Source organism: Quercus robur, chromosome 8 (assembly GCF_932294415.1).
Source record: "Quercus robur chromosome 8, dhQueRobu3.1, whole genome shotgun sequence".
In the NCBI taxonomy this organism is placed as follows: Eukaryota; Viridiplantae; Streptophyta; class Magnoliopsida; order Fagales; family Fagaceae; genus Quercus; species Quercus robur.
The window spans coordinates 51,230,947-51,242,150 of record NC_065541.1 but is presented as its reverse complement, the minus strand read 5'-3'; the positions used below and the strand labels follow the sequence as shown (position 1 = coordinate 51,242,150).

Here is an 11,204-nt window from a genome sequence, read left to right as displayed (position 1 = left end):
ATCAATCTGCATCATCAAGTATGATTTCTCAACCTTTGATTCTTAAAGAGAGTAAAAATGGCATCGCAACCGTGTCTGCATTTTATGGCTCTGTGACTGGTACTTAAATTTTGACTAACAATAAAGAGAATTTCGTGAAACAGATAGAACCTCAAATCGGCTATATAAATATTACACACAAGTACGCAAGTTGCAATAACATTTTGTGATACCATGTAACAAAGAAACATCAAATGTGACACAGAAACTTTCTAATTAAATAATAAAATAAAAATAAGTAGATACCTTTTCAAAATGACCATTTCAGAATCCCAAACTCCATATATATAATTACTGAAATAGATTGTTCATCCAATGTAGGCTAATGTTCTTGATTGAAAATATTAATATATACATCCGTACACGCGTTTCCTCACTAAAACTTTAGCTATAGGCTATAGGCTATAGCTGAATCAATCAACTTTTCCTAGGCTCGATCTGTTGAATGTCGGGGCATTTGTGAGCAAAAACACGTGATATATATATAGTTTAATTTTAAATCATAAGTTCAATGTAATTTTTAAATTTTTGTGTCAAATTAATTATTAAATACAAAAATTGAAAAGTTTAAATTTAATTAAATTCTAAATTAAAGTTTAATTTTTTATTACGTGTTTGATTTACTTTTTAATTTTTTGTGACAAGTAAATTATTAAAGTGTGGAAGCCAAGAGTCCAAATCCAATGTTCATCAACTAGTCCCGCCCGGGTCCATGCTAGCGTACAAACAAAATAGGCCAGAGATGCAATCCCTTAATAGTCCTAGTCAACTAGTCATATTTTCAACCTGTTGATATCTCAGAAACTTCATAGAACCAACAAAATCAACTTCCAATTCTTCATTATAAATATAGGTACCCCACTTTTTGCTGATTCTTATATTCTCTTCAAACAATTAAATCTGGTGGTCACGATGATCTTTGAGTATTGATTGGGGTGCCTAGCTCTTGTTGTCTTTTGAGTTTTTGTGTTTCTTTTGGTGTTTTTCACCTTGTGTTAGCTGCTGGTGTCAGAGGTTACTTTGTTTTGTTTGTCTGGTGTTTTGGTCAAGCTGCGTTTGTATATACTATGTGTATTTGTTGATTTAAACATTTCATTCCTTAAAAAAAAAAAAGAAAAAAGAAAAAAAAAAGTGGGGATTATTAGCATGAGTTATACTTTAATGAGGTAGTGTGAGATTGTGATGAACGAGTTTCCTATAAGAAGTGAACTTTTAGATGTTTTCCATTACTTATCATAGTTGTGGGGGTGAGTTGTGAGTTGTCTTGTGCCTGCAATTTACGTGCAACCATTTGATTATATATTTTAAGTATTAGATTTCTAGATATTGGGGCTCCAGGAAATATGGCAAGTAGGCATGAGGCATCAGAGGTTTTCTTGTTTGAAGATATTATATATGTTGCTTTGGGAACTGATGTGAGAGAATGCAAATCAATCCTGGTATGGGCTGTACAGAACTCTGGAGGGAAGAGAATTTGCATCCTTCACGTACATCAGCCTCCACAGTTGATCCCTTTTAGTATGTCCCAGAATCTACATCTATATCTGTCTGTCTGTCTGTCTGTCTCTCTCTCTCTATATATATATATATATATATATATAGTTTGCATGTTCAGTTATGAACACATAAATAATAACACAAACACTCTCACACACACATATATTTGTCTGAATATGTTTTATGTATACAAAACATGGAAGTTTTATGATAATTCAGTGTTTGATGTTGTAAAAATTGATCTATTACAATTGACTATTCTTTGTTTTGACTTTTTGGAGTTGCACTGTTCAATGGTTTGTTTGTTGACTCCAAATGACAAACTTGATAACGATCTGCCTCTTCATGATAAATTTTCTAAAATTTAGAGAATTTTTATTATCCTGAAGAAATGATTTGGAATTTTGGATAATTTAGGAAAATAAGAAAAACTTGGTAACTCCAACTTATATTTGGATGTGATTCTAAACTAATGATATTGTAATATAATGAAATGTGGCTAAACAATCGATTTACAATACCAAGGTAATTGACTGAAGATTGTTCATTATGGAGGGATGCGTATTTGTCTCAAAGGTTTTTACTTTTTTTGAATGGTTTTCATTATTTTTAAAGAGAATTTATTTGACCTTTTTCTTGGTTTGCAGTGGGTACAAGAGCTCCTGCAAGCAAACTGAAGGAAAGTATCGTAAGGGAATACCGGGAAAAAGAAAGGCAAAAAATGCAAAAGACCCTGGATGATTACCTTCTTATCTGTCGCGAAATGGGGGTAATAAATCCTTCTCTTTTAATTAGTATACACTTTTTCTTGTTAATTTGTTCAGTTTGTTTTGGCTTTAAAGAATTTGTCTCTCTAAAACAGAAACCATGAAGCTATGTATGGAATGACGGTCACTTTTAGAAACTTCTAAGTTTGGAATTGATAGCTTAAATGTCCAGTGAGTTCCTTTTGAGAATGCAAATTTGCTGAGTTTCTAATTTATTTTGGCTTTGCTGTTTTTTAATTCTAGGTACAGGCAAAGAAAGTATATACAGAAATGGACTGTATTAAAGAGGGAATCGTAGACCTCATTTCCCAGCATGACATCAAGAAGCTTGTTATGGGTGCAGCAGCAGAGAAGCAATACAAAAAGTACAAACTACATTAGAACTTTCCCCTTTTTTCATGCTGACTTCTTTGTATATCCACCATGGCCACATAATACTAGAATAAAAATTATATGATGTACATGAATGTGCTTTATTGAGTATCACTTTTGATTGCTTCGGAATAGATACATTGTTAATAGGTCTTTAACCGTACAAGACGATCTGGAATTTTCAAAGAAGGCCAGGCCAATGTTCAGACCATAAGGGAAGTTGGGGATTGAAGAATAGAACACCTTAGTAGCACTTATTCAAGTTGTACTAAAAAGAAAGTTTTCTAATAATAAACAAAGAAAAGAAATCTTGAATAGATACACCAAGCAATTTGAAATGTCTGTTTGTTTGTTCAATTAGTTAATTGAATTCCTTGAACACATGGCTTTATTATTGTTGGTGTCAAATGAGATTTTTATTTTTTTTTGCAATCTACTTCCTGGTTTTTTGAGATTATGGTCTTCATTTGTTTTTTTCATGATGGTCAAGTAGCTTATGTTTTGACATCAACAACTTCTGTATGATTTTGAGATCTCAGAACATTGTTAAAGATATTAATACATTGTCTCTCAATGATGCAGAAAAATGATGGAACTCAGGTCTACTAAAGCTATGTATGTGCGTGAGAAAGCACCTGTCTCATGTCAAATACAATTTATCTGCAAAGGAAACCTCATCCATACTAGGTTTGCTTGACAGTTTTCTTAATGACATTGCAGCTATGATGTGTATGATTGATAGTAAATATTACAAAATGCTTGATAAGTTTCTGATCAAGAAGATTGTACACTAGAAATTGTGAAAGTACATTGGTTGTCATTTCATGATCCCTTGTTGGCTAAGTAACCGTCACTCGATGCAAGTACCATATCAATTCTACTTAACTGTCTTAATCTTTTTACTAATACAAGTACCATATCAAAACAGGCAATCACGTGCAGACACTGAAACAGGAGAAGCAAACCCTTTGAGATCAAGGTCTGTTACTTTCAGCCAAAATAGGGATATCACTGAACCTGGACCAGCAAACTACTATAGATCACAATCTGTAACACTGGGGCACAATAGGGACATCCATGGAAGGAACATTCTATTCCCACAAGGTATGGAGGAGCTTCCATCTCTTAAGAACAAGTTTGATGCAGAAGAGAGTTCTCCTGATGAATGGGATGGGTCATCAAGGAGGAGTACTTCAGTTTACTCAACTAGGTCTCCCAAAAGAGTAGTTGACGTAACTCTGACTTCATGGAGTGAGGGGAATGAGTTTAGTACACTCTCTCCACCTACCTATTATTCAAGAAGCCCTTCTACTGTGGAGGCTGCATCTTCATTACGGCAACCAAGTTCAAGTTCCTTATCAACAAGCTCTTCTAATGGAGCTCTCAGTGCTGCGGTATGTGCAAAACATTCATTTGTGGGGTGGGAGACATATATTTTTGTTATGAAGCATTTGAACATTTTGATGTGTGAGTTCTAATTGGATTTATCTATACAAAGCATTTTTCCTGTTCTTCAACATTATTCTTCTGAATTGATCAATCACTAAACAATATGAAGGCTTTGAAATTTTTACTTTTATCTTATCCCAGCAGGATGGAAGTTTAGATAATACTCTTTATGAGCAATATCAACAAGCGGCAGAAGAGGCTGACAAAGAGACACAAAGGCGTCGGAAAGCTGAAAGAGATTTGGTTGAGGCTCTACGCAGGGTATGTTATTTTAGAAAATCTTGAACTTTTTGCATTTATGGAGATATTCTTTTACACTCTTTCGTCTTAAATGCGAATGTACTATAAATGGATTTTTCAATTTTGTTAGTTTTTCATACTTGACCAAAATATTGTAGATGAATATTAGCTTGTTGTGAATGTACTTATAATGGATTTTTCAATTTCATGTTAAATTTTCATACTTGACCAAAATATTTGAATATCAGCTTGGCAAAGAAAAATCTCTGCTTGCTACAGAATTAACTGTTTCAGCACACTGCAAACCTGTTCTTGTCTATCATATGCACCATTCTTGAAAAATATATCAATGTAATCACTAAAGGTGCAAAATTTAACTCAATTTTTTTATCAACAGGCCCAAGAAGAGTCGTTTCAAAGAAAAGAAATTGAGGAAGCTCTATTAAAAGGGAAAGAAGAAGTTGAAAAGGTTAAGAATCAGAGGGACCAACTCATGGAAGAATTTCGGAATTCCCATGAACAAATAATATTATTAAAGAGCCAACTTGAAAATTTACAGAAAGAGAGGGATGAGTTTAAGATGGGGCGTGACAATGCACTGAAAGAAGCTGAAGAACTGAGAAGAAAACAAGCAGAGGTCTCTAGACATTTACCTCAGTTCTTCTCTGAGTACTCACTCTCTGAGATTGAAGAAGCTACTCATGGCTTTGATGAATCCCTCAAAATTGGACAAGGAGGATATGGTAGCATTTATAAAGGTCGCCTGCATCAAACCAAGGTTGCGATAAAGAGGCTAGAATCTCAAGGCTCACAAGGCCCCTCAGAATTCCGAATGGAGGTTTGTGTATTATTTACAATTTGGTTAGTACTAAATTCTTTCTCACAACATAAAAGATAAGAAAAAGCTACAACACACATTTGCACTTGAATAATGGACTTAGTTTACTTGATTGTTATATCAGGTTCGTGTATTGAGTCACTTGAGGCATCCCAATCTTGTCAGACTCATAGGATCTTGCCCGGAAGTTTTTGCACTAATTTACGAGTATCTCCCCTGTGGAAGCCTTGAAGATCGACTAAATTGCAAGGACAACAGCCCTCCATTATCATGGCAAACTCGAATATGCATTGCCACGGAGTTGTGCTCAGTCCTGGTGTATCTTCATTGCATTAAACCTCACAGCATTGTACATGGTGATTTAAAACCATCCAATGTACTCCTTGATTCCAACTTTCTTTGTAAACTTAGTGACTTTGGAATCTGCCGTATGTTATGCCATGATAAAAGTTCAAGCAACACAACACTGTGTCATTTTACCGATCCGAAGGGAACCATTCCTTACATAGATCCTGAGTTCGTTGATACAGGAAAGCTTACTAGGAAGTCAGATGTTTACTCCTTTGGGATCATACTAATACAGTTGTTGACTGGGAGATCAGCCATCAAATTAGCAAATGCAGTGCAAAATGCCTTAGATGCCAGAAATTTGAAAGCCGTCTTGGATCCTTCAGCTGGAGACTGGCCATTTGAGCTTGCTCAAGAGTTGGCTCGCTTGGCCTTGAGGTGTTGTGACAAGAACAGAAAGAACCGGCCAGACCTTGGGTCAGATGTCAGGAATGTACTTGAACAAATGAGGGCTTCATGTGGAGCCTCATCCTTGTACCGACAGGAGCCTGAATAGCATTATTGCCAACTACCTCCATCTATATATTGTATTTGTTGCAAAATTTACAAGGTAAGTTAATTATGTTCCTATCTTTTTTTCAATATTTGGGAATGGCTTATCTCTACGTTCATATCCTTCATAGACCTTATGGCACTCTCCGTTATAATTCAAGTGTCTCCAATACTTGCATTGCATAAATTCATCCTTATGTATACTGGTTACTCGGAATAATATTTGCTACAGGTACTTCATCACAATATGATCCTTTTGTCTCTTCCAACAAACACTTTATCCCACAAACTTCTATTTGTTTTGTTTTGATGAATGAGAAATTTTATTTCAAAGAATACACATTTACAAAGAATTAAAAAATAAAAAATAAAAAAAAAATTCAGAATCAAAACAGTTCAATACTTCAGACAACCTATCCCACTTAATCATTAGGGGAAAAAAAATCAAATACAGGCTAGGAATACCCCCACATGGAACATGAGGCCCTATTCTGAACACTGTTGCAGAAACTGCTATTATCAAACTCAATTATACTCTTGGTCTCCTAGCATATTAGCTTCACAATGTTGTGCTCAAATTTAATCCTCTGGTGGAGGGCATTCCCATGTTTTCAAATGTGATAATCAGCACTGAGCAGACAATTGGTATGCCAGGGGGTATAAGCCACAATCTTATTTCATACCAACAGAATTTCTGGTGCTTAAATCGGAGGCAGATGGTTAATGGTTTATGTTATTGTCATCAAATATAATGAAATATATTTATTTGAAAATTTTCAGGTAGTCTTGCAAGATTTGTTTGTGGCAGCAAATGGTTTTTTTCTCATGAAGCAGAGCTCGACTTTGAGAAGAGGGCTGGACAGTGGTCAGCGGGCTTTACACTTAAAATAAAGGATAATCTTAATAATCTTAAGCTTGCATACTACAACCTTCTTCTCTTCCTTCCATCATTCAGATGTGACTGCAACACAGCATTGAAATCTTTTTTTTGTTTCTTTCTTTTTGAGCTCTACAAATCATTCATACCAATCTTTCCGGGAAGGGGGGAAGAAAAAAAAATGTATATATATAATGTACATGCTTTCTTCATTCTTTAAATCTTTGTTGTGTAATATACTTTTTTTAGCCTTTGTTGTATCTTTGATGTATGACAGTAGATGAAGCCAATTTTTGTTCTTCGTTAATTTGTGACACTTCAATGTAATTTTGTAGTTTTATGGGTTAGGATTTTTATATCCTTGAATTTATGTGTTTCTAAGGCTTTCCTAATCAAATTAGAGTCTTAATATGCTATAGCTTTAACTATGATCTCTTTGAATTTTCTTTCACTTTAGAAAATAAGTTTTGGAACTTTTAAATATGTCAATAACTAGTAAGAGCTTTGTAGATACCTTTTTGTATTTCTAATAGAGATGTCCATGATTCAAATTTATTCATCCCAATTGTAATTATCGAATTTATTAGCAACAAAAACTTGTTAAATAAAAATGAAAAATTATCTATCATCAATGAAGTTTCAATTAAAATTTTATATATAATAATTATTATTATTTTTTTTTTACCCTTAAAAAAAATTAGGAACACCCTCAAATTAAAAAATAAAAAATAAAAAATTTGTTCTACTTCCAAAGAAAAAAAAAAGCCCAAAAAAATTTTTTGAACTAAAATCTGAAAATAAATAAATAATGGAATGGAGCAAGTGGCAAGCCCACGAATTCTCAAAAAAAAAAAAAAAAAACAATGGACGGCAAGTGCAACATTAAGCCCATGGTAAGCCCAATAGATTACAGAGGTAGCAAACCCATGGATTCAAAAAAAAAAAAAAAAAAAAAAAAAAAAAAAAGCCAAACAAACAAACAAACCTAATGCAGAGCAAATCACTAAATTAGAAATCACTAAAGGCTAAAGAAAACCCTAAGCTCCCAAAATCTCCTTCGCAGTCCCACTAAAATTCGTCGCCATAGACTTAGGCTTCATCACCTTAATGATCTCAATGACATCGTCGAGCAAGATGTAACCGTTGTGCTTGATGTTCTTCGTCTTCTTTCGGTCGCACTCTAGCTCCTTCAGCACCTTGATGACCAGCATGGCGGCTGAGGGCACCATGGACACCATAGCCTGACGATTCTAGACCGTTAGCTTGACTGTTACGCAGAGGCCCTTCCAGTCTTTGGCAGTTTCCTTGGCTATGTCTTCTCTGATCTTCTTCGGGGAGAGACCCAATGGACCGATCTTTGGAGTGAGTGAACTCGCCGCTCCAACCTCACCTCCGGTGACTCGGACGTACACATCCACCACTTGTGAAGGATCGAGCTTTGGAGGCATCTTTTAGGTCTTTGATGGTGAAGCTTAGTGTTTAAGCAGCTTGTATGAAATAGCTATGCCCCTCTATGAAAGTGAGTCAGAGAAACTATGAGGTATTTCATTTTACTAAGTTTTCTCTCTTTTTCTCTCTAACTCTCTCTCAGTCTCTCAGTCTCTCTCTCTCTCTCTCTCTCTTTATTTGAAATCACTGAAATGAAATAAACAAGAGTCCCTCTCCCTCTTTATTATGTAAGACTAACTTTATCTAATTCTTTGGAACTGTGATTGGCTGAAACTTTAACTTTATTAATATTTTGCCTATTTTTTGACTTTTTGAATTTGGTTTTATCTTATCCATTGGTGTTGGTGTTGGTGAGATATTAATTGTCTTTTAGTGTAATGTGTATTGTGATTTGTGATTGTGAAATTTTCTGATTGGCAACTGGCTCTTGTGATTGGGGGTATCAGGCATGAGGCTTGTTTGTTGAGTGGGGTGGGGGGTGGATGGGCAAATAGGGCTGGGTGGGATATTTGAATTGGGGGAAGTAAATGCACATGAGATTTTTTTTTTTTTTTGAGAGAGATAATTACAACATGCTGCTTACCCCACACCTAGAACCATTTCCCCCTAGACCCTCAAGTACTTTGTACATAGGGAGGTGTCAATTCAACTACAAGGCCTTTGGCAAATGCACATGAGATGTGTGCTAATGTAACTAATGAACAATAATTTAATTAACCAAAATTAATTGGGGAAAGCAACTAATAAACAATAATTAATAATTTAATTAATCAACACATTATAAAAGACAAACAAATTAAATTATATTAGGCTAAACAACAATTAATAATTTTATAATTAATGAAATAATAATATAACAAATTATAGTTTATAAAAGACAAACAAATTAATGAAACAACTAAACAACAATAATTAATAATTTTATTAATATTTCAAATAAACTTATAGTTTATTGTTTATTTTTTTGCTACCCTGGGAAAAATTCTTGGGAACTTATAGGAACACTTTAGGAAAAATTCCTAAAGCTGTCATTGCTTCCTAAAGGTTTTTTTTTTTTTTTTTTTGGCTTCTTATATGTATTTTGGAGGGTTTAGAATAATAATGATGATGGTGGTTTATTATTTGATGAAACAGATCAACGAAGTAGAAATATTTGACCAAGTGCTTAGGAATGGGTCCCACAAAAAGTAGAAATATTTGAGTGATTGGAAGCTATAAACAGTGTGTCAAACGTGTGGAGTTTAAGAAATTGTGGTATTTTAAGTGATAAGCAATGAGTAACGAAAATTGAGTGAGGAGTAATGAGTAATGGTTTTTTTAAAACCAAACAACCCCTAAGAGTGTGTCTGGTAACAGTATGTATTGTTGTTCAATTTTCAATGTTTTGAAAATACGTGTTTAAGTATTATAAAAATACGTGTTAAAAAATGTCAAAAAAAATGTGTCAAAAGTGTTATAATTGTTTAAATACTGAAAGAGAAATGCTAATGAATATCTTTAGGGTATTGATTAATAATCAATTTTAAAAAAGTTTTTATAGGAAAAGAAAAAAATAGTTAATATTTTGATATCTTTTTTCATTTTCATAAAAGTAGTGTCAAAACTTTTCTAAAATAAAAAGGTTAACCAATACCCTTTGCTAGAATTACGCATTCTAAAAATACCAAACATCCCTAAGTCTACTCCTCTTAATAATGTCTAACTCACTATGCTTTCCGTTTTTGGGGAAGTTTGTAGCAAAGTAACATGTCATCTTGTTGTGCAGAAATCGACAAGGCAACTATTGACTTTCCTATATATTTGGTCAAATTAAAATTGAATTTTCCTATAATTTGTAAAAGGCACAATTTTATTATTTGGTTATATGTTGTGCCCTTTTTGGATAAAAGACAAAAAGTTTTATTGCACCTAAAAATCAAGAGAAAGAGTATGTTTACAATAATTTCACAATATTTTCACAACAAATTATATGTTATAAGTTGTTATAGGTGGTTATTGGTAGGCAAAAAAGTAATTTTAATGATAAGTTTAAATTACTACCTTAGGCTTTAAAATTTTCTTTTTTGTCCCTAAAGTTTTTAGAGACATATTTTCAATAGTTTAAGGAAGAAAAATAAAATTATAATAGTTTAAAGATGAAAAATGAATATTTAAATTTGAAAATAATAAGTGTAATATTTTTAATAGTTTAGGATTGAAAAATGAAATTTATGCAAAGTTTAGGGATAGAAATGATATTTTTGCCTACATTATATCAACCCTAAAAGCTTGAACAAGCCTAGAGGGGGAGCTTGAGCACGACATCTATATACACATATAGGGTGTCGTATAAGTATAGTCTATACTACAACAACCTTTTATTGTGAATTTTCTTTTTGTAGCTTCACCCTTAGAGTATTTTTACCGTGGTAATATTTTATACAAGAGTTTTCACTTCATAAACAATTTTTTGTCTCTTATGTGTGATTGTGATTGTGATTGTGTTTATTTGTTATTTATTGGTTATTTGGAAGTTGTGTCGTTTAATTATCTTAGATCATAATTGAATTAATTTAATAGAATCAGTAGTACACTGTCCAGGGGTGTACGAACAGGAAACCTTCCTCTGGACCATCAAGGATGGGGAAAGACACCAAATCCATGGTGGATGTTTCTCACAGATATGCCACTAATTTCGGAGAAGGAAGCACAGGAATTGAACAAGCTAAGGCGGCCATTGGTTGTGCCCCACTTGGACGAATCAGGATGGCTGGTCCAGGAAAGGAGAGTGATAGACTTCAGGGGGTAGGTGACAGAGTTTCAGGGGAATATGCCGATGTTGAAATTGTTCTAGATT

At 33.7% G+C, this 11,204-nt stretch overlaps 1 protein-coding gene across 2 annotated transcripts; it reads left to right on the top strand.

Annotated features, from left to right (window-relative positions):
- Positions 1 to 893: 893 nt before the first annotated feature.
- On the top strand, positions 894 to 7,179 carry LOC126696907 (U-box domain-containing protein 33-like). Of its 2 annotated transcripts, XR_007646113.1 has the most exons (9): positions 896 to 1,557; positions 2,184 to 2,305; positions 2,547 to 2,668; positions 3,258 to 3,362; positions 3,604 to 4,069; positions 4,266 to 4,385; positions 4,762 to 5,202; positions 5,327 to 6,100; positions 6,823 to 7,179. XR_007646113.1 is itself a non-coding variant. In XM_050393660.1 (8 exons), the coding sequence occupies exons 1-8, from the start codon at positions 1,383 to 1,385 to the stop codon at positions 6,044 to 6,046; spliced, it is 2,271 nt and encodes a 756-aa protein (XP_050249617.1). In that variant the 5' UTR covers positions 894 to 1,382; the 3' UTR covers positions 6,047 to 6,421. The 2 variants fall into 2 exon arrangements, 1 of the variants encoding a protein (XP_050249617.1); XM_050393660.1 differs by lacking the exon at positions 6,823 to 7,179 and having other exon boundaries at positions 894 to 1,557; positions 5,327 to 6,421.
- Positions 7,180 to 11,204: the final 4,025 nt, after the last annotated feature.

Bases quoted from the DNA above. Each gene is read 5' to 3' on its own strand.
- LOC126696907 (XM_050393660.1), top strand. From the start codon at position 1,383: ATGGCAAGTAGGCATGAGGCATCAGAGGTTTTCTTGTTTGAAGATATT. The intron at 2,669-3,257 runs GTACAAACTACA...TCAATGATGCAG, and splicing joins GCAGAGAAGCAATACAAAAA to AAAAATGATGGAACTCAGGT. The intron at 3,363-3,603 runs GTTTGCTTGACA...ATATCAAAACAG, and splicing joins GGAAACCTCATCCATACTAG to GCAATCACGTGCAGACACTG.